We start from the raw sequence: 20,306 nt of genomic DNA, 5'->3' as shown, positions 1-20,306 counted from the left end.
AAAAATAATAACAATAGGGTAATTATATTAGGTGATTTCAACTTTCCCAACATTAATTGGGATAGACATAGCGTTAAGAGCTTGGATGGAGTGGATTTGTTGAAATGTGTACAGGAGAACTTTTTAGGTCAATATGTAGAGGGTCCAACAAGGGACGGCGCAGTGCTGGACCTAATTCTGAGGAATGAAGCCGGACAGGTGGCTGAGGTGGTGGTGGGCGAGCATTTTAGTGATAGCGACCACAACCTGGTACAGTTTAAGTTTGTTATGGACAAAGAAATCGACAAGTTGCAAAAAAATGTTTTGGGTTAGGAGAGAGTGGATTTTAGTAAAATACGGCAGGATCTGGCCAAGGTAGACTGGGAACAGCTACTTGTGGGGAAATCTACAGAGGAGCAGTGGGGGGTGTTCAAAGAGGAAATGAGGCGGGTACAGGCTCAACATGTTCCCTCTAGAGTGATAGGAAGGAGTAACAAGCCCAAAGAACCTTGGATGACCAGGTTACGATGAGAAGGAAAAGAGAGGCTTTTAGCAGGTACAAGGGAAGCAAATCAGCAGAGGCATTAGTGGAGTACAGAAAGTGCAGGGTGGAGCTTAAGAAAGCAATTAGGAGAGCAAAGAGGGGATATGAGAAAGCTCTGGCTTGTAAAAGTAGGGAAAATCCCAAGATATTCTATAAGTATATCAATGGGAAGAGGATAACCAGGGAAAGAGTAGGGCCGATAAGGGACCAAGGGAGCAATCTATGGGTGCAGCCAGAGGACATTGCTAGAGTGTTGAATGAATATTTAGCATCTGCCTTCACCCAAGAGAATGAGGATGAAGGTATCGAACTCGGGGAGAGAGACTGCGAAGTTCTTAAGCAAATTGATATAAAGAGTGACAAGGTATTGGAGGTGTTGGCAGGCTTAAAAGTCTGGACAAATTTCCAGGTCCAGATGATTTGTGTCCCAGACTGCTGAGGGAGGCAAGGGAGGAGATTGCAGGCGCTCTGACCCAAATTTTTAATTCCTCTCTGGCCACGGGGGAGGTGCCAGAGGACTGGAAAACAGCTGATGTGGTTCCGCTATTTAAGAAGGGTTGTAGAGGTAAGCCAGGGAACTACAGGCCAATAAGTCTCACGTCAGTGGTAGGGAAACTATTGGAGAAAGTTCTGAAGGAGAGTATCTATCTCCACTTGGAGAGGCAAGGTTTGATCAGGGATAGTCAGCATGGCTTTGTCAGAGGGAGGTCATGCCTAACAAATTTGATTGGATTTTTTGAGGAGGTGACCAGGTGTGTAGGTGAGGGTTGTGCAGTTGATATAGTTTATATGGATTTCAGCAAAGCCTTTGACAAGGTCCCACATGGGATAAAGAAGGCAAATGCATATGGGATATAGGGTAATTTGATAAGGGTGGATTCAAAATTGGCTTAGTTGGAGGAGACAGAGGGTGATGACAGAAGGATGCTTTAGTGACTGGAAGCCAGTGTCCAGTGGCGTACCACAGGGATCTGTGCTCAGTCCCCTATTATTTGTCATTTATATAAACAACATAGATGACGATGTGGGGGGGTAGGATTAGTAAGTTTGCGGATGACACAAAGATTGGCCGGGTGGGTAACAGTAAGGTTGAGTGTCTTGGGCTACAGGAAGATATAGGCAGGATGGTCAAATGGGCACATAAGTGGCAGATGGAATTTAACCCTAAAAAGTGTGAGGTGATACACTTTGGAAGGAGTCATTTGACAATGAAGTATTCAATGAATGGCATGACACTAGGAAGTTCTGAGGAACAAAGGGACCTTGGCGTGTGTGTCCATAGATCTCAGAAGGCGGAGGGGCATGTTAGTGGGGTGGTGAAAAAGGCATATGAGACACTTGCCTTTATCAATCAAGGCATAGACTACAAAAGTAGGGAGGTCATGGTATAGAACCTTGGTGAGGCCATAGCTGGAGTACTGTGTGCAGTTCTGGTTGCCACATTATAGGAAGGATGTGATTGCACTGGAGGGGGTGCAGAGGAGATTCACCAGAATGATGCCTGGGATGAAACATTTAAGTTATGAAGAGTGGTTGGATAGACTTGGGTTGTTTTCGTTGGAGCAGAGAAGACTGAGGAGCGACCTGATCGAGGTGTGCAAGATTATGAGGGGCATGGACAGGGTGGATAGGGAGCAGCTGTACCCCTTAGTTGAAGGGTCAGTCACGAGGGGACACAAGCTCAAGGTGGGGGCAGGAGGTTTAGGCGGGATGTGAGGAAAAACTTTTTTTTACCCAGAGGGTGGTGATGGTCTGGAATGCGCCATCTGGGAGGGTGGTGGAGGCGGATTGCCTCACATCCTTTAAAAAGTACCTGGATGAGCACTTGGCACGCCATAACATTCAAGACTATGGGCCAAGTGCTGGTAAATGGGATCAGGTAGGTAGGTAGGTCAGGTGTTTCTCATGTGTCGGTGCAGACTTGATGGGCTGAAGGGCCTCTTCTGCACTGTGATTCTGTGATTCACTCGAGTTTGATATGTCTGAGATTATAGGCATTCTGGAGGACATTTAGGCAGGGCTTTTCCTGCGGGCTTTTGAACCCCACATTCAGACTGAAATGTGGGTCAGAAGCCTACACTATGTGGGAAACGGTCACTTATTGTGATGTTCTCCACAGTGTCTAATTAATGGCCAGAGGCCAGGCTTGCCATCCACTTAGAAATGGTGGGCGGGCTCTTGGAGCTGGAGGACCAATCCAAGGCCTTCCAGTTTGACAGGCACAGCAGGCTGCAATGGAAGGGTAAGTAAAGGAGAGGCTGCTTCAAAACGCAGGTGCCCTCTCACCAATTTTTTTAAAGTTTAAATTAAAAATGGCTTTTGCAGCCAGGCCACCACAATGTGGGGAGGGAGGGGGGTGGGAAACTCAATGGGGTAGCCTGTGGCTGCTGCAGCTCTCCAGTCGGCCACCAGGAGACCACCTCCAGGCACCTATCTGGCCCCGGTCCCCTGCGGGAACCAGGAGGCCAACTGAAAAATCCCAGTCAACCTTTTTTAAGTGATCTTAAATAGCCAAATCGGCTACCTACCACATGTGGGCAGGTAGCCCAGCCACCTCCCCACGCCGCTTCTGATACCAGCTCTTTGTTTCCAGATTTATTTAGCATAAACTGAATTCAAATTCTCAAACTGCCCTGGAAGGATTTGAACTCAGGTTCTCTGGAATATTATTAATACCATGGCATTCACCTACGCACCTTCCCACCATAATATTACTCGGCAGTAGGAATTTACAGCATTGCCTTTCAAAAATTAGCCTTGTTTGGGGCCCTTTCTTTAGAAAAAAGAAGCTGAAGGGTGACCTGATAATGGCCTTTAAAATTATGAAGGGGTTTGATAGCACAGAGATCGAAGTAAAGAAGATGTTTCTACTTTCAGGTGAGACCAAAACCAGGGCCATAAATATAAGATGGTCATCCAGTAAATCTAATTGGGTATTCAGGAGAAACTTTCTTGTGTAGAGTGGTTAGATTGTGGAACTCGTTGACACAAGGAGTAGCTGAGACAAATAGAATAGATGTATTTAAGGGTAAGTTTGATAAGTACATGAGAAAGAAAGGAAAAGAAGGATTATACTGATAGGGTTAGATGAAGTAGGGTAGGTGGAGGCTCAAGTGAGGCACAACACTGACATGGGTCAGATGGGCTGAATAGCCTGTTTCTGTGCTGTAAATTCTGTGGGCTGGATTTTATAGTCCCCTGCTAGGCGTGTTTGCTACAGGGGAAGCACGTAAAATATGACAGTTGGGTGGCTCTCCGCCTTCCCACCCACTCCTGACCCACGCCAAAATCAGCAGCTCACCCACCATTTTTAAATAAATAAGTACCGAGCAATTGAGCTTGTTACTAAGCCAATTGCCCTGAATGTTGTGCTGCCAACATCGTAATATGTTTGGCGTGGTCAGGCAGGTGGGTGTGAGATGGCCTGTTTTTTATTAAAACTTTACTTCGTGGAGAAAGAGGAAAGGAATGGGGGCACTTCATTCTGTGTACGATGGGGACAACCCCCCTCCCCAAGATGTTACCCCACTTTGTTCCTCCCTCAATGGCCTTCAAAGCCTGCTCTCCTACCCCTCTCATCCCTTCCCTAGGCTCATCAATCCCTCCCTGAATTTATCTGTGTTCGAACACCATGGCTGTCTTCATCCGGGGGCCTACTTGCAGTCTCGGCAGCAACTCAATTCTGGTGCTGCTGGGACTGCTAGAGCTGCCGGTCATCAGATTTTGAAGCATAATGCTGTAAATTTCTACTGCCAAGTAATATTATGGTGGGAAGGTGGGTAGGTAAATGCCATTGTATTATTAATATTCCAGAGAACCTAAGTTCAAATCCTACCAGGACAGTTTGAGCCCACTGAGGGGCAAAAGTCCCACTCTCTGTTCGTTTTGCCTACAGGCAGGGTGTTATTTTTGTGGGACAGGCTTTTTTTAGGTACATCAGAAAGAATATGGGAACATCGGAGCAGGAGTTGGCCATTTGGCCCCTCAAGTCTGCTCCACCATTTAACTAGATCATGGATCATCTTCTACCTCAATTCCATATTCCTGCGCTATCCCCATATCCCTTGATGTCATTGGTATCTGGAAATCTACTGACCTCTGCTTTGAACTCAATGACTCAACTTTTTAGGTTGGTTGCCTGGCATCCGACTTTTTTTGGTTTTAGTTAGTTTTAATTTTATAGGGTGAGACGTGAACAACATGTGCCCTGGTGAAATTCATTGTAGGGGAGGGTTAGGCAGAAAGGCTTACAAAAGTTGATACCGTCTCCCTAGAATTAATTTTAAAAAGCATCTCCAAGTTGAATAATCTTACTGTTCTTACAGAAGTTATTTATTTGAAAAATTATTATTTTTGAGTCTCAAGTATCAGCCTAAATTAGAGAAAGGCAGCAGCCGTGTATTCAACTCAGTATTTATTTTAAATATTACAGGCTTCCCCAGAAAAACACTTGAGAAACCCTTTGAAGAAAGTTCCCTCAACACCACTACCACCGCCTCTGTGGCCAGGACAGGACCCCAACACCCGATTTCAAAGCTACTCAGAGTTGGGTCATGGAAGGGAAGGGTGGGAGTTCTTAGGATATCTCCAAGTGACCATAATATGATAGAATTCCACATTAAGTTTGAATGTGAGATCGTTCATTCTGAAACTAGGGTATTAATTCTGAAAAAAGGAAATTATATGATTTGAGGGGCAAGTTGGCTATGGTGGATTGGGAAAATACACAAAGACATGACAGTAGACAGGCAATGGATAGTATTTAAAGAAATATTGCACTGTCTACAACAGATATACATTCCTCTAAGGCACAAACACCCAAAGGGAAAGGTAAATCAACCGTGATTAACGAAAAAAGTTAAAGATTGCATTAAATCAAAGGAAGTGGTTTATAAGGATGGCAGAAAAAGTGGTAAGCCTGAGGTTTCGGAACAATTTAGAACTCAGCAAAGGAAGACCAAGAAACTGAGTAAGAAAGGGCAAAGAGAATATGAATGCAAACCAGCAAGGAACATAAAGGTGGACTGTAAAAGCTTCTTTAGATACGTGAAAAGGAAAAAATTAGCTTGGACAGCTCATCACAGGTGGAGACAGGAAAATTTATGGTGGAGAATGGAAATGGCAGGGAAACTAAACAGTTACTTTGCATCTGTCTTCACAGAAAAAGATGCAAAAAATCTCCCAGAAATACTAGGGAACCAAAGGACTTGTGAAACTGAGGAACTAAAAGAAATTAGTATTAGTAAAGAGGTAGTACTTGAAAAGTTAACTGAATTGAAGGTTGATAAATTCCCTGGACCAGATGAGCTTCATCCCAGTGTGTTGGAAGAGGTAGTTAGAGAGAGAGTGGATGCATTGGTGGCTATCTTTCAAAATTCTATAGTTTCTGGAAATGTTCCTGCGGACTGGAAATTAGCAAACCTAACCCCACTATTTAAGAAGGGAGAATGGAGAACTACAGACCTGTTAGTCTGATGTCGGTAGTGGGAAAATCTATTATAAAGGATGTGATAACTAGACATTTAGTAAAATTGGGCAGAGTTAACATGGATTTGTGAAAGGAAAGTCATGTTTGACAAACTCTTTGGAGTTTTTTGAGGATATTACTTGTAGCATTGGATGTGGTGTATTTGGATTTTCAGTAGGCTTTTGATAAGGTCCCACACAGGAGGTTAGTAAATATAAAGTTAGAGCACATGGGGATTGGGCGAAATACGCTAGTATGGAATGAGAATTGGTTAGCAGAGAGTAGGAATAAATGGATCATTCTCAGGTTGGCAGGCTGTTAGTAATGGGGCACTGCAAGGATCAATGCTAGGTCTACAACTGTTCACAATTTATAGAAATGATTTGGATGTGGGGACCAATTGTAAAATTTCCAGATTTGCTGATGACACCAAACTGGGTGGGAATGTAAGCATGTGAGCAGGATGCAAAGAGGCTTCAAGAAGATTTGGACAGGCTAAGTGAATGGGCTAGAACATAGAAAATGGAATGTAATGTGAATAAGTCTGAAGTTATTCACTTTGACAAAAAAAACCAGAAAGGCAGAATATTTCTTAAATGGTGAGAGGCTGGAAAGTGAGGTGTCCAAAGCAACCCAGGTACCCTTGTTCATGAGTCACTAAAAGCTAGCATGCAAGTGCAGCAAGCAATTAGGAAGGCAAACAGTATGTTGGCCTTCATCACGAGGGGATTTGAGTACAGGAGTAAAGATGTCTTGCTGCAGTTACATACAGCCTTGATGAGACCTCACCTGGAGTATTGTGCACAGTTTTGTTCTCCTTATCGAAGGAAGGGTATACTTGCCATAGAGGGAGTGCAACAGAGGTTCACCAGATTAATCCCTGGGATGGGAGGATTGTCGTATGAGGAAAGATTGGATGTGTATTCCCTGGAATTTCGAAGAATGAGGGGTGACCTCATTGAAACTTGCAAAATTCTTACACGGTGTGATAGGGCGGGTGTAGTTAAGATGTTTCCCCTGGCTGGTGAGTCTAAAAGCCAAGGGCATAGTTTCAGGATAAGGAGGCAGCCACTTAAGACCGAGATGAGGAGAAATTTCTTCACTCAGAGAGTGGTGAATCTTTGGAATTCTCTAACCCAGAGGACTGTGGAAGCTCAATCATTGAGCATGTTCAAGACAGAAATCAATAGATTTCTGGAGACTGGGTAACTTCAAGGGATATGGAGATAGTGCGGGAAAGTGGCATTGAGGTCAATGATCAGCCATGATGTAGTTGAATGGTGGAGCAGGCTCAATGAGCTGAATGGCCTACTCCTGCCCCTATGTTCCTGAATGTTCCCGCATCCTGCCTTTGCTATCCCAGGTCTGCCATTCAAAGTTCACCATTGCCAAGGTGGCACACTCAACACCCTATTAGTTCTGTCATACTCCCAACAATAGCCATCTCCCACTTCTACTTGACCTCAGCATCAAACTCCTAGTACCCCCACAACTCCTACCCAGACTCTTGTGTTCACCCCTATGCTTTTACATCCCATAATGACCATTCCTAAACTCTAGAACCATTCTCCCAACATATCCAACCCACATACCTCTCAACCTCACCTAGAAACTCTCCACCTCTGCTACAGGCAATGCTTAACCACCTGCATCCTGGAACATCTACCCTATCGCCTTCCTCTGTATTCTGAGTTTCATAAATAATGGTAAGAGATAAAATTAACTAAATACAGTTAATAATAATCAAGGCCACGGTTTACAGTTTCTCTGCAAGTACTTGTATTATCATAGAATTCCAACCCAAAAATGTCTCTCAGATTCCTTTCAATATACTCTAACAAACGGGCAATTTGATTTGTTCAGTCATTGTAAATCATGGTTCCATACCACGATGTATATTGCATAATATAAAACACCACACCCACGACTCACCATTGGCAACACCAATGGAGACCTATATAGTTACAATTCCCGTCGAGACTAATAACTTCTAAAAGAGAGATGAATTTCCCAGCAACCAACCTACAGAATTGTAGGACAAGATTTCACATTTTAAGACTTCTACTGTAAAAAGAAACAAACTAAAACCAACATAAGGCACTACTTAATAAGCAATTAATACATTAACTTAAAGAAAAAGTACTTTTGTATGAACTAACTCAATCGAAATACACCATACAGTAAGTTTTTATTTTACATTTGTTTTGACGCAGCAGATGATGTATGCCAGGCAGATCAAACCCATGAGGGAAACTTGATCATGCGGTCACAAAGATTTTGCAATTTGTATTATAATTTGAGATGCGTGCCCTGAATTCAGTAGTAATAAGACCACCAAGACACTAGAGATTTTTTACAAAACTAAATTAAACATTTATTAACAAAAGAAAGGATTTCAAGCACATACATAGGTATACAAATTACTACAATAATTACTCCTAAAATCCCTAATTAATCTGGCTTCCAGTTACACCCCTGTAAGGCAACAATAAACAAAAAAAAAAGCTTTTAAATAGATTCCAGCCAGTTAGCACAATACTCTGGGCAGTAGAATTCAAAATGGCTTTTCCCAGCTTTGGTTTCTGTAGTCAGCAGTTTAATGCACAACTACTGGAGGCTTTTCACACTTCTGGTAGATCTTACAATGCCTTCTCTGACACACAGCCTCATTTACCTTTATACATGTTTCTCCCTTTTAATGCAAATTCCATTGTTCCTATATGTCTTTGGAACTTTACTTTTCTCATAATATAAATCTATTCATGGTGCTAATATTGTCAGTAACCTTTGGGAAAAATAAACACACTGTTTGGCCTAGCTTCTTTGGCTAGGTGTAACATCCTACCATCTCTTTGAAATTCAAACTACCCTGATTTATCTAAAAATGCAAATTCCCCTCAATTTACTTTCTAAAATCTCAGCCATGTTTACATATTTAACATTTCAAACCTAGTTTCTTTTGATGAGTCAAAGCCTCCAGACCAGCTGTCTCCAATTCAATTAAATCCCACATACAAACACACACAGACAAACTATCCGAACCCCACCATTAATCTACTTTTGCTAGAATATCATGAGAATTGTTATACTTTCGTGGCACACTGCGCTTCTGGCAGATGGGTAGCAATACAAGATTAAATCTCAAGCTTCTGACAGGCTCACTTCTTCCTGCCACATCAGGTAAAATCTTCCAGTGTCCTTTAGAAATTGTTCACTTAGAGTATTTCAGAACATACTTTTGCCAGGAAGGCTCATCTTGGTGACTCCTTGTTTCTTAAATCTCAAAGTCCCATCAGTCTTGTTCCCTTCCTTTTGTACAGAAAACCAATTTTCATAAGCGTTCTGCTTAGCTGTGAACACAAAATCAGTTCACCCTGCTCTTCACAGCAACTGTGTTTCTACCTCTTTTGACCATTTTGTAAAGTCTCTCATTCAACAAAAATATTTTTATATTTCCCCAGTGGCAATGGCTGCACCCTAGTGATGGAGGATGGGGCAGACCACGACAAACTTGGACACCCACTCCATTGTGTACTAGAGGGCTCCCCTGAACAGTCCCAGCATGGGAAGTATTGCTTCAATGTGCCAGTGGCCTATTCCACAACGTTGTAGGTGATTTCATGGCTCTTGCTATGCATGCATTGTCCTTGTGTGGTCAGTTGCCAGAGAGGAGCCATGAGCCACATGTACAGGGGGTAGCTTTTGTCCCAAGTAGCAATCCTCTGGTTCTCCATAGAAATACAAAGTCGGGAACAGTGGACTGCTTCAGTATGCAGATATTGTGGCTGCTTTCAGGATAGCGTGCCTTCACCAACATGATGTACTGTACGTGAAAGCACTCCAATTACATGTTTATGGTAGTCCTAATGATTCCTGTACCTCCCTATTGATTGGGGTACACCACACCTACGTACGTGTAGTCAATGGCACTCTGCATCACCATGATTCCTGCTATCCTGGCAAAGTCACGTGTCCTCTCACCCTGCTTGTCCATGCTGAGGGAGAAAACGATATATTAATTTCTCCTTGCATAAATCGTCTCCATCATCTCCTAGTTGCATCAATGGACGACCTACGGGAGATGCTGGATATGTCACTTGCCCCAGCATGCAAAGATCTGTTTCCACTTCAAAGCACTTCCCTTCTCTGCAGTCTCTGCTCTAGTTCTCGGCCATTTGCAAACCAAGGGGCACTGCAACTACAGCCACATATTTTGTGCAAGTTGGTTCACTAGATCCTCTGGTCACCCTGAATGAATGCAGCAACTCACCACAAAACCTCAAAAAGCAAGTAACAGCACTAACTCCTGCTGTGACACAGCTAGTGGAAGTCAAAAGCTGCTCACTGGCAATTGCATACCAGCCCTTCAAGTAACACCAGTTGGTGGTGTCTCATACTGCTCAACACATCTTCAGCTGAGAGTCATTAGCACAGGCATCCAGTAGACATGCACAGACCATGTTTGTGAAATGTGCGTCAATACAATCAGAACTTTCTTTACTCTGCTGACACATGCACAGCACACTTCAGCGAGCACCCTACCACACAAGGGATGTCGCTCATGATGTGGCAGAAGTATCCAGCTATACAGTCCATGCCAATTTATTCCTTTGAGACTTTTGTAATGTAGTGTTACAGAACCCAAAAATGTAGTCTATGGATTTCTGTTCCATGCAGTGACTAGTCACACGTTTATGCTGCTCCTTCACTTGACACTAGATGGCGCACTTGACTCTCAGCAGCTTCCAGTCCTTGCAAATGTTTCAACAACTGCATCTTGCATTCATATAGCACCATTACTATATAGAAAAACAATTCACAAAGTGCCTCACAGAGGTACTATCAATAAATGGATTCCAAAAGAAGTTATTAAGCAGGGTGCCTAAGAGCTTGCTGAAAGAGTAGGGTGTTAAGGGAGTTGGAAAGTTGGAGGTATTCAGGGAGGGAATTACAGAGCATGAGGCCAACGTTGAAGGCACAGCTGCCAATGGTGGGATGAGCATATGGGAGGGAGGAGGCATGGGATGAACAATAGGGCAGGACCAAGCAACGGAGAATTGGGATATATCTGTACTGAAAATGCAGTAAGGTCCTGTCCTTCTGAAACAACTGTCAAAAACTGATCACTCAAAATTGAAGACATTACTGTGTTTTTGCTAATGCAGCATCTACACTTTTAAATGGGGCCTTAGCATGGAATTTTGCTTTAGTACTGGACATCCAAACTATCATAATTGGGGCAATTAATGTGCTAAACAGAAGAATTAAGTGTGGTCTATTCTTATCCTTGGCTTTTTTTGTCCTTGGGAGTGTGGTAAACTGAAGAGGACAGTGCAGAACTTCAAAAGGACATAGACAAGTTGATGGAGTGGCACATAGGTGGCTGATGAAGTTCAATGTGGAGAAGTGTGAGGTGATGCATTTTGGTAGGAAGAACATCGACAGACAATATAAAATAAGGGGTGAAATTTTGAAGGGGGTGCAGGAGCAGAAAGACTTGGGCATATATATATATGCATAGATCATTGAAGGTGGCAGGACAGGTGGAGAGAGCAGTTAATAAAGCATATAATATCCTGGGCTTTATTAATAGGGGCATAGAGTACAAGAGCAAGGAGGTTATGCTGAATTTATATAAGAAGCTCGTTCGACGTCAGCTGGAGTATTGTGTATAGTTCTGGGTGCCACATTATAGGAAGGATGTCAACACATTGGAGAGAGTGCAGAAGAAGTTTACAAGAATAGTTCCAGGGATGAGAAACTTCAGTTACGAAGATAGATTGGAGTGGTTGGGACTATTCTCCATGGAGAGAAGAAGATTAAGCGATTTGATAGAGATGTTCAAAATCATGAGGGGGCTAAGCAGAGTAGATAGGGAGAAGCTGTTCCTGTTCATAAAAGGGCACAGATTTAAAGTGATTTGCAAAAGAAGCAAATGTGATGTGGGAAAATTCTTTTTCACACAAGTAGTTTGAGTCTGGAATGCACTGCCTGGAAGTGTGGTGGAGGCAGGTTCAATCGAGGCATTCAAGAGGACATTAGATGATTATTTGAATAGAAACAATGTGCAGGGGTATGGGGAAAAGGCAGGGCAATGGTACTTGGTCATAATGCTCATTTGGAGAGCCAGTGCTGACACGATGGGCCAAATAGCCTTTTTCTGTGCCACTAAAATTCTGTGATTTTTCCCTAAAAGTGCATATTCTCCGCAGAATTCATCTTCATTAGGCTGGCCTCAAGTTCCTAAAGAACGAAAGAAAGACTTGCGTTTAAATCGTGCCTTCCATGATCTCAGGACATTCAAAGGTGCTTCACAACCAATTATATGCTTTTCTGAAGTGTAGTTAGCCAATTTGTGTGCAGCAAAGGCCCACAAACAGCAATGAGATAATGACTAGGTTATCTTATCTTCAGTGATGTCAGTCAAGGGATGAATATTGGCCAGGTTCCAAGAAGAACTCCCCTGCTCTTCTTCAAAATAGTGTCATAGGATAATTTACCTCCACCTTAGGGGGAGATAGGGCCTTGGTCTAACATCTCATCTGAAAGATTGCACCCTTGACAGTGCAGCACACACTTTGTACTACACTGGCATTTCAACTTGGATTATGTTCTCAAGTCTCTGTGCTCAATCTTTACATCAGTTAAGGCTGGTTTAGTTCAGTATTGGAGGGGTGGTGCCAGTGCATGAGTGCATGACCCTGGGATTGTGAAACAGAATGTAACACGATAAGCCCTGATGTTTAGGAACATTCTGGTTGTCCTTTTCCACAGAGAAATAGGAACAGGAGTAGGCCATTTAGCGTCTTGAACCTGTTCCACCATTCAGTTGGCTCATAGCTAATCTGACCTGAACTCCATTTCTCCACCTTTGATCCATATCCGTTGGTATCCTTACCTAACAAAAAATCTATTGATCTCAGAGCTGAACGGCCCAATTCACTTCCAGCACCCACTGCCTTTTGGGGTAGAAAGTTCCAGAGTTCCACATCCTTTTCTGTGAAAAATGCTCCTTGATTTCATTCTCGAATGGCCTTGCTTCAGTTTTAATGATATGTCCCATTATTCTTGATTCCCCCACTGAGGAAATAGTTTCTCTCTGTCTAGTTTATTGAATTATTTTAACATTTTAAGCACCTCGGTCAGATTGCTCTGCAATCTTCTATATGCGAGGGAAGTTCCAGCTACTTCAGGAGTTATTCTTGGATAGACATTTGGTTTCACCATGGGTTATTTTATTGGCTGCATATGGTGAGACTACTATTTCTGACCAGAATGGAGGTGACTGGGTAATTCCTCTATCAATAACGCCTGGAAACCAAACTACTGTAAGTAACTGGGATTGATTTTACTCATAATCCGGGCTATGTTACTATCCTCCCCTCACTGCATTTTACTGGAGAAATAATCTTGCTGAGTTTGGGCGTCTGTTTGCTGTGGTCACAAATGTCCCCACCACCAACTCATTGGCTGACACACTGCTGCCAATATTCACTCTGAATTTAATTTACCAGTTTATCATTCTAATTTTCAGCAAACTCCAAACTGATTTGAAGACCACTAACATTGAAGAGATGAAGATTGCCACAGAGGCATACTACGAGGAAGTAGGTTCACAGTAGGGACTTGGCTCTTTTTGACAATTCACTGCTTATAAGACAGCAGGGGTCTTATGAGCTGATAGTTTTCCAATTCACCTCTATTGTTCTTTGAGCTGTACTTTTGTGATATTCTACTCACTCATTGGTAATTTTACTGAACATAAAGAAACAATATTTTATGTGCCAGGATCCTTTAACAAGTGGCTATAAAAAACCAATAAACCAAGCACTGGCATCCATTGCTAGAGGAATAAAATTGAAAAGCAGGCAAGTTATGTTAAACTTATATGGAGCCTTGGTCAGATCACACTTGAAATACTGTGCACAGTTCTGGTCTCCATATTATAAAAAGGGTATATAGGCACTGGAGAAAATGCAGAAAATAATTACAAGGATAATACCAGAACTGAGACGTTATAATAGGAAAGACTGAACAGATACAGGTTCTTTTAGGGGAGGCAATGGCGTAGTGGTATTGTCACTGGACTAGTAATCCAGAGACCCAGGATATTCAAAATTTGGAATTAAAAGTCTAATGACCATGAAACCAATGTCGATTGTTGTAAAAACCCATCTGGTTCACTAATACCCTAGGGAAGGAAATCTGTCATCCTTACCTGGTGTGGCCTACATGTGATTCCAGACCCACAGCAATGTGGTTGACTCTCAACTGCCCTCTGAAATGGCCTAGCAAGCCACTCAGTTGTAACAAACCGCTACAATGTCACAAAAAAGGAATGAAAACGGACAGACCACCCGGCATCAACCTAGGCACCGGAAACGACAACGGCAATTGCAGCCCTGTCAACCCTGCAAAGTTCTCCTTACTAACATCTGGGGCTTAGTGCCAAAATTGGGAGAGCTGTCTCACAGATTAGTCAAGCAACAGCCTGACATAGTCATCTTCACGGAATCATACCTTACAGATAATTTCCCAGACACCACCATCGCCATCCCTATGTCCTGTCCCACAGACAGGACAGATCCAGCAGAGGTGGTGGCACAGTGGTATACAGTCAGGAGGGGGTTGCCCTGGGAGTCCTCAACATCGACTGTGGACTCCATGAAGTCTCATGAAATCAGGTCAAACATGGACAAGGAAACCTCGTGCTGATTACCACATACCGTCCTCCCTCAGCTGATGAATCAGTTCTCCTCCATGTTGGACATCACTTGGAGGAAACACTGCGGGTGGCAATGGAGCAGAATGTACTCTGGGTAGAGGACTTCAATGTCCATCACCAAGAGTGGCTCGGTAGCACCACTACTGACCAAGCTGGCCAAGTCCTAAGGACATAGCTGCTAGACTGGGTCTGCGGCAGGTGATGAGGGAACCAACAAGAGGTAAAATCATACTTGACCTCATCCTCACCAACCTGCCCATGTGCATGACAGTATCGGTAGGCGTGACCACGCACAGTCGTTGTGAAGGCGGAATTTTGTCTCCACATTGAAGATATCCTCCATCGTGTTGTGTGGTACTACCGTGCTAAATAGGATAGATTTCGAACAGATCTAACAACTCAAGACTGGGCATCTGTGAGGCGCTGTGGGCCATCAGCAGCAGCAGCAGAATTGTATTCGAACACAATCTGTAACCTCATGGCCCGGCATATCCCCCACTCTACCATTACCATCAAGCCAGGGAATCAACCTTGGTTCAATGAAGAGTGCAGGAGAGCATGCCAGTAGCAGCACCAGACATACCTAAAAATGAGGTGTCAACCTGGTGCAGCTATAACACAGGTCTACTTGTGTGCCAAATAGCATAAGCAGCAAGTGATAGACAGAGCTAAGCGATCCCACAACCAAGGATCAGATCTAAGCTCTGCAGTCCTGCCACATCGTGAATAGTGGTGGACAATTAAACAATTCACTGGAGGAGGAGGCTCCAGAAATATCCCCATCCTCAATGATGGAGGAGCCCAGCACATCAGTGCAAAAGATAAAGCTGAAGCATTCACAACAATCTTCAGCCAGAAGTGCCAAGTGGATGATCCATCTCGGCTTCCTCCAGAGGTCCCCAGCATCACAGATGCCAGCCTTCAGCCAATTAGATTCACTCCAGGTGATATCAAGAAACAGCTGAAGGCACTGGATATTGCAAAGGCTATGGGCCCTGACAATATTCCGGCAATAGTACTGAAGACTTGTACTCTGGAACTTGCCGCACCCCTAGCCAAGCTTTTCCAGTACAGCTACAACACTGGCATCTACCTGGCTATGTGGAAATTTGCCCAGGTATGTCCTATACACAAAAGGCAATACAAATCCAATGCAGCCAATTACTGCCCCATCAGTCTACGCTCCATCATCAGTAAAGTAATGGAAGGGGGTCATCAACAGTGCTATCAAGCAGCACTTGCTTAGCAATAACCTGCTCACTGACTCCCAGTTTGGGTCCCACCAGGGCCACTCAGCTCCTGACCTCATTACAGCCTTGGTTCAAACATGGACAGAAGAGTTGAACTCCCAAGGTGAGGTGAGAGTGACTGCCCTTGACATCAAGGCCACATTTGACCGAGTATGGCATCAAGGATCCTGAGCAAAATTGGAGTCAATGGGAATCAGGGGGAAAAATCTTCTCTGGTTGGAGTCATACCTAGCATAAAGGAAGATGGTTGTGGTTATTGGAGGTCAGTCATCTCAGCTCCAGGACATCACTGCAAGAGTTCCTCAAGGTAGTTTCCTCGGCCCAACCATCTTCAGCTGCTTCATCAATGACCTTCCTTCCATCATAAGGTAAGAACTGGGGATGTTCGCTGATGATTGCACAATATTCAGCACCATTTCGACTCCTCAGATACTGAAGCAGTCCATGTCCAAATGCAGCAAGACCTGGACAATATCCAGGTTTGGGCTGACAAATGGCAAATAACATTTGCGCCACACAAGTGTCAGGCAATGACCATCTCCAACAAGAGAGAATCCAACCATCGCCCCTTGATGTTCAATGGCATTACCATCACTGAATCCCCCACTATCAACATCCTGGGGGGTTACCATTGACCAGAAACTGAACTAGACTAGCCATATAAATACCGTGGCTACAAGAGCAGGTCAGAGTCTAGGAATCATGCGATGAGTAACTCAGCACATGACTCCCCAAAGCCTGTCCACCGTCTACAAGGCACAAGTCAGGAGTGTGATGGAATACTCCCCACTTGCCTGGATGAGTGCAGCTTCCACAACACTCAAGAAGCTTGACACCATCCAGGACAAAGGAGCTCACTTGATTGGCACCACATCCACAAACATTCACTCCCTCCACCACCACCACCAACGCACAGCAGCAGCAGTCTGTACCATCTATATGATGCACTGCAGGAATTCACCAAGGCTTCTTCAACAGCATCTTCCAAACCCACAACCACTACCAGCTAGAAGGACAAGGGAAGCAGATAGATAGGAACACCATCACCTGGAAGTTCCATTCCAAGTCACTCACCATCTTGACTTGGAAATATATCACCGTTCCTTCATTGTGGCTGGGTCAAAATTCTGGAACTCCCTAAAAGCACTGTGGGTGCACCTACACCACGTGGACTGCAGCGTTTCAAGAAGGCCGTGACCAAAGACAATGGGTGGAATTTTTTTCTCCCACCAGTGGTGGGAATCACAGCGGACAGGGGCACTCAATTTGGCAAGATGGAAACAGTAAATTTCCCACCTTTGGCAGGTAAAAGGCAGGTCAAGTTTCTATGTCAGGAACCGCATTTGCATTCATTTGCATCTCATAAATGCTCATTAAAAGGCCAACTCCGCTGGAATTATGTTCCCCATCCAAATTAAGTCAATAAATTAACCCAGCGGATAATTAGAATTGTCTGTTTCACGACAGAGTATAAGTGGCATGCACCTGGCGAACTTCAGTTCATCAATGACTTTGAGGCATGTAGACGTTGCTTTCACTTACCTTTAAGAGCGTTGGCTGCGAGCTTTCGGGTACCTGTAGCACAAGCTGCGCCAAGGCTGGGCATGGGAGGCAATATTAGCAGGGAAAGGGGAGACGGAGGCAGGACTGTGTGTTATGGAATACTGGAGGAGAAGGGAAAGACAGAGGCAGGCCTTGGGGGGGATTGTGGAAAATCGGGGGGAAGGCGGAAGACAGAGGCAGGACTAGGGGATGATCAAGGACAAAGTTGGGTAGTTAAAGGCTGTCCTGGGGCAAAACTATAAGACGGTCCAAGGAAGAGTCCAAGACTATCCTGGGGCTGAGGCTACACTGTCTGAGGCATATTGAAGAGACTGTCCTGGGACCGAGGCTATGGCGGGGGAAGCATGTTGAAGAGACTGTCCTGACGCTGAGGCCACACTGTCGGGGGCATATTGAAGAGTCTGTCCTGGGGCTGTGGGACCACGTTAGAGGGCTCTGCATAACATGTATGTCTTGGTCCTAGTCTTGAGTGAGAGAAGGCTTCTCTGGGCATCGAGGGTCATGCACAGTCTGGTGTGTAGGGTACGGGGTCAGTCACCTAAGGAATTTGGTCCCGAGGGTTAGTCATTTTACTGTGAGGCAGATGGCACAGTCACGGTCAGGGGAGGCATCTGTATCCTGTAAGTCAGTAGCTGAAAAGTCACGGCGGGTATTGAATGGTCTCATGGGTGGGGGTGGGGCGGGGGGGTGTCCCAGAAAGTCAGGGTGCATGTGGCCTCAAGAAGGGGAGGGGTCAGGTCGACAAAAGGCAGAGAGACATCACCATTAAAGGGTTCGGGGGAGAACAGGAATATCCACATGGATAATGATGGGTTCAAGGGTAACGGGGGGAGGCTGGATAGTGATGGGAGGAAGGGGAATTCAGAGCATGAAGGAGGATAGGAAGGACTTGGTGGGTGATAGGGGGAGGTTAGAAGCTGATCTCCCAGACAAAGATCAGCAGCACCATTTTCAAGCTTACTTTACAATGACGCAGTTCAAAAAAACAAGCTAGAGAAAGATCAGGCAGGGAAAGATATCAGGGTGTGTGGGAAGAGTTCAGCACAGCAATTAATGGCCAGTTGAAGGGGGCACCCTTTAACTGTCTTGCTGAAACTATGGAGAGCATAGCTGAGCTGAATGCTGGACTCAAGGGTCTAATGTACAATGAATGAGCTTTACCAATGGTGCGCATTCAGGTGAGAATCCATAATGTTTAGGTGCTGCAGTGCATATGGTCTTGATTGGCATCTGATCCTTACAGAGGCATGTCAGAATGGATGTAGGGTCAAAAAATCAATGGCCATGTCTGCTGCGCAGTGGCAGCATAGGCCCTACAAGCCTCCATGTTCCCAGTGCACTAGTCATGGCAGTCAAGGCACAATGCTTGCAGTCAGGACATCATAAAAGCAAGGACTGGGTATCCATAATTATTAAGGCCACTGGAGGACAGCCAACACAAAGCTGATTATGGATCCTAGGACTTGGGTCTTTTGAATTGAATTAAGACCCTTGTGGATGTGCAGTCATGTTTGAGGGGAAAGCTCAGCCACCTATCATCCTCCAGAATGATATCATCCTGCCAGGAGTGGCCTTGGTATGAGATGTGCAGACTGAGGGAAAGTCAAAGGCTGGAGACTCCATTCCTGCCTTCTATATGGAAAGGGACCATTCCAGGGAAACTACCATTAATTGCTCAATTGTATGCATCCACAGATACAAGGAAGAGTGGAGAATGCAGAGTGCAGGCAATGCTGCCTTCTTGATAGCTGTGATTAAAATGAGGAGAAGGGCCTGTTGCCAATCAACACAGCTCAGGAAGACCATCGCCCTGAGGAACAAGAGCCAGTTGGGCCCCAAGAAGACCCAGATGCTGATGAGGGGCCAAATCCATGAAGAGGTTTGGCGCGACCAAGGGTCTGCAGAAGACGCAGCTCATACACGGAGATGAGCAAAAGACAGTGCTGTAGACGCCTTCAATTGTCTAGGGATGTGGTAGCTCATACTTGTCACATTCTCCATGAAGAACTGACGCTGCACAGACTTGGAGGGTTTCCAATGCCGGTTGCTCTGAAGGTTACCACAGCATGGAACATTTTTGCCTGCAGATCCTTCCATGGTTCCACAGGGGAACTTTGCAGAATCCACAATCCGGCAATACACAAATCCATAAGGGAGGTGACAGATGCCTTCTTCAATAAATCTCACCATTACGTGCAGTTTGGCATTGATGAAGCAAGCCAGGTTGCCAGAGCTGTGGGATTCACTGCAATCTCACAATTTCCGCAAGTGCAGGGCACCATCAAATGCACAGTGGGCCTTGAGAGCTCCCTGGTAGCAGCCTATGTGATTCAGTAATAGAAAAGTATTTCACTCTCTGAAAAATTAACAATAAAGGGTTCACGTTTAAATATACAAGTCACAAGATCTCATCATTGAGACATGTAAAGAACCCATATTACGACAAACAAGTTGTTGTGAGCACAGTTCTTTTCATGCTTCAATGCAGGGGACACATCAATACCTTTATTGTCACCTTCAACCCTAATTATGGGGTCTTCCTTGGAAGGCGCAGTAGCTTAGGGAACATGTGGCCACTGCGGAATGTGCTTAGCATGCTACAAGCGCACATTCTTAAGCAACTATGCATGCAGCCCTTTCAAACATGGCACCAACAAGTCAGTGGCCATGGCATCCTTCAAGAGCCTGAAACACTGTTGCACACAGATGCATTCATGCCTGCCTGACAGCAACTTAGCAAGGCAGCTCTAAGACGAACAACGTTTGTCAATGGTTAGG

General features: G+C 44.5%; 1 protein-coding gene across 3 annotated transcripts in view; it reads left to right on the top strand.

Moving 5' to 3' along the window:
* The window catches only part of iqce (IQ motif containing E), a 93,005-nt gene that overhangs the window by 38,961 nt on the left and 33,738 nt on the right, over window positions 1-20,306 (top strand). For all 3 annotated transcript variants that reach the window (XM_078558536.1, XM_078558537.1, XM_078558538.1), the window contains exon 10: window positions 13,525-13,597. In XM_078558536.1, coding sequence (XP_078414662.1) covers window positions 13,525-13,597 — 73 coding nt within the window. The remainder of the gene's footprint in view (window positions 1-13,524; window positions 13,598-20,306) is intronic.

The sequence above is a fragment of the Cetorhinus maximus genome, chromosome 15, assembly GCF_964194155.1.
Source record: "Cetorhinus maximus chromosome 15, sCetMax3.hap1.1, whole genome shotgun sequence".
Taxonomy (NCBI): domain Eukaryota; kingdom Metazoa; phylum Chordata; class Chondrichthyes; order Lamniformes; family Cetorhinidae; genus Cetorhinus; species Cetorhinus maximus.
Note: the sequence above shows the minus strand (reverse complement) of the source record. Positions and strands in the feature narration are given on the sequence as shown.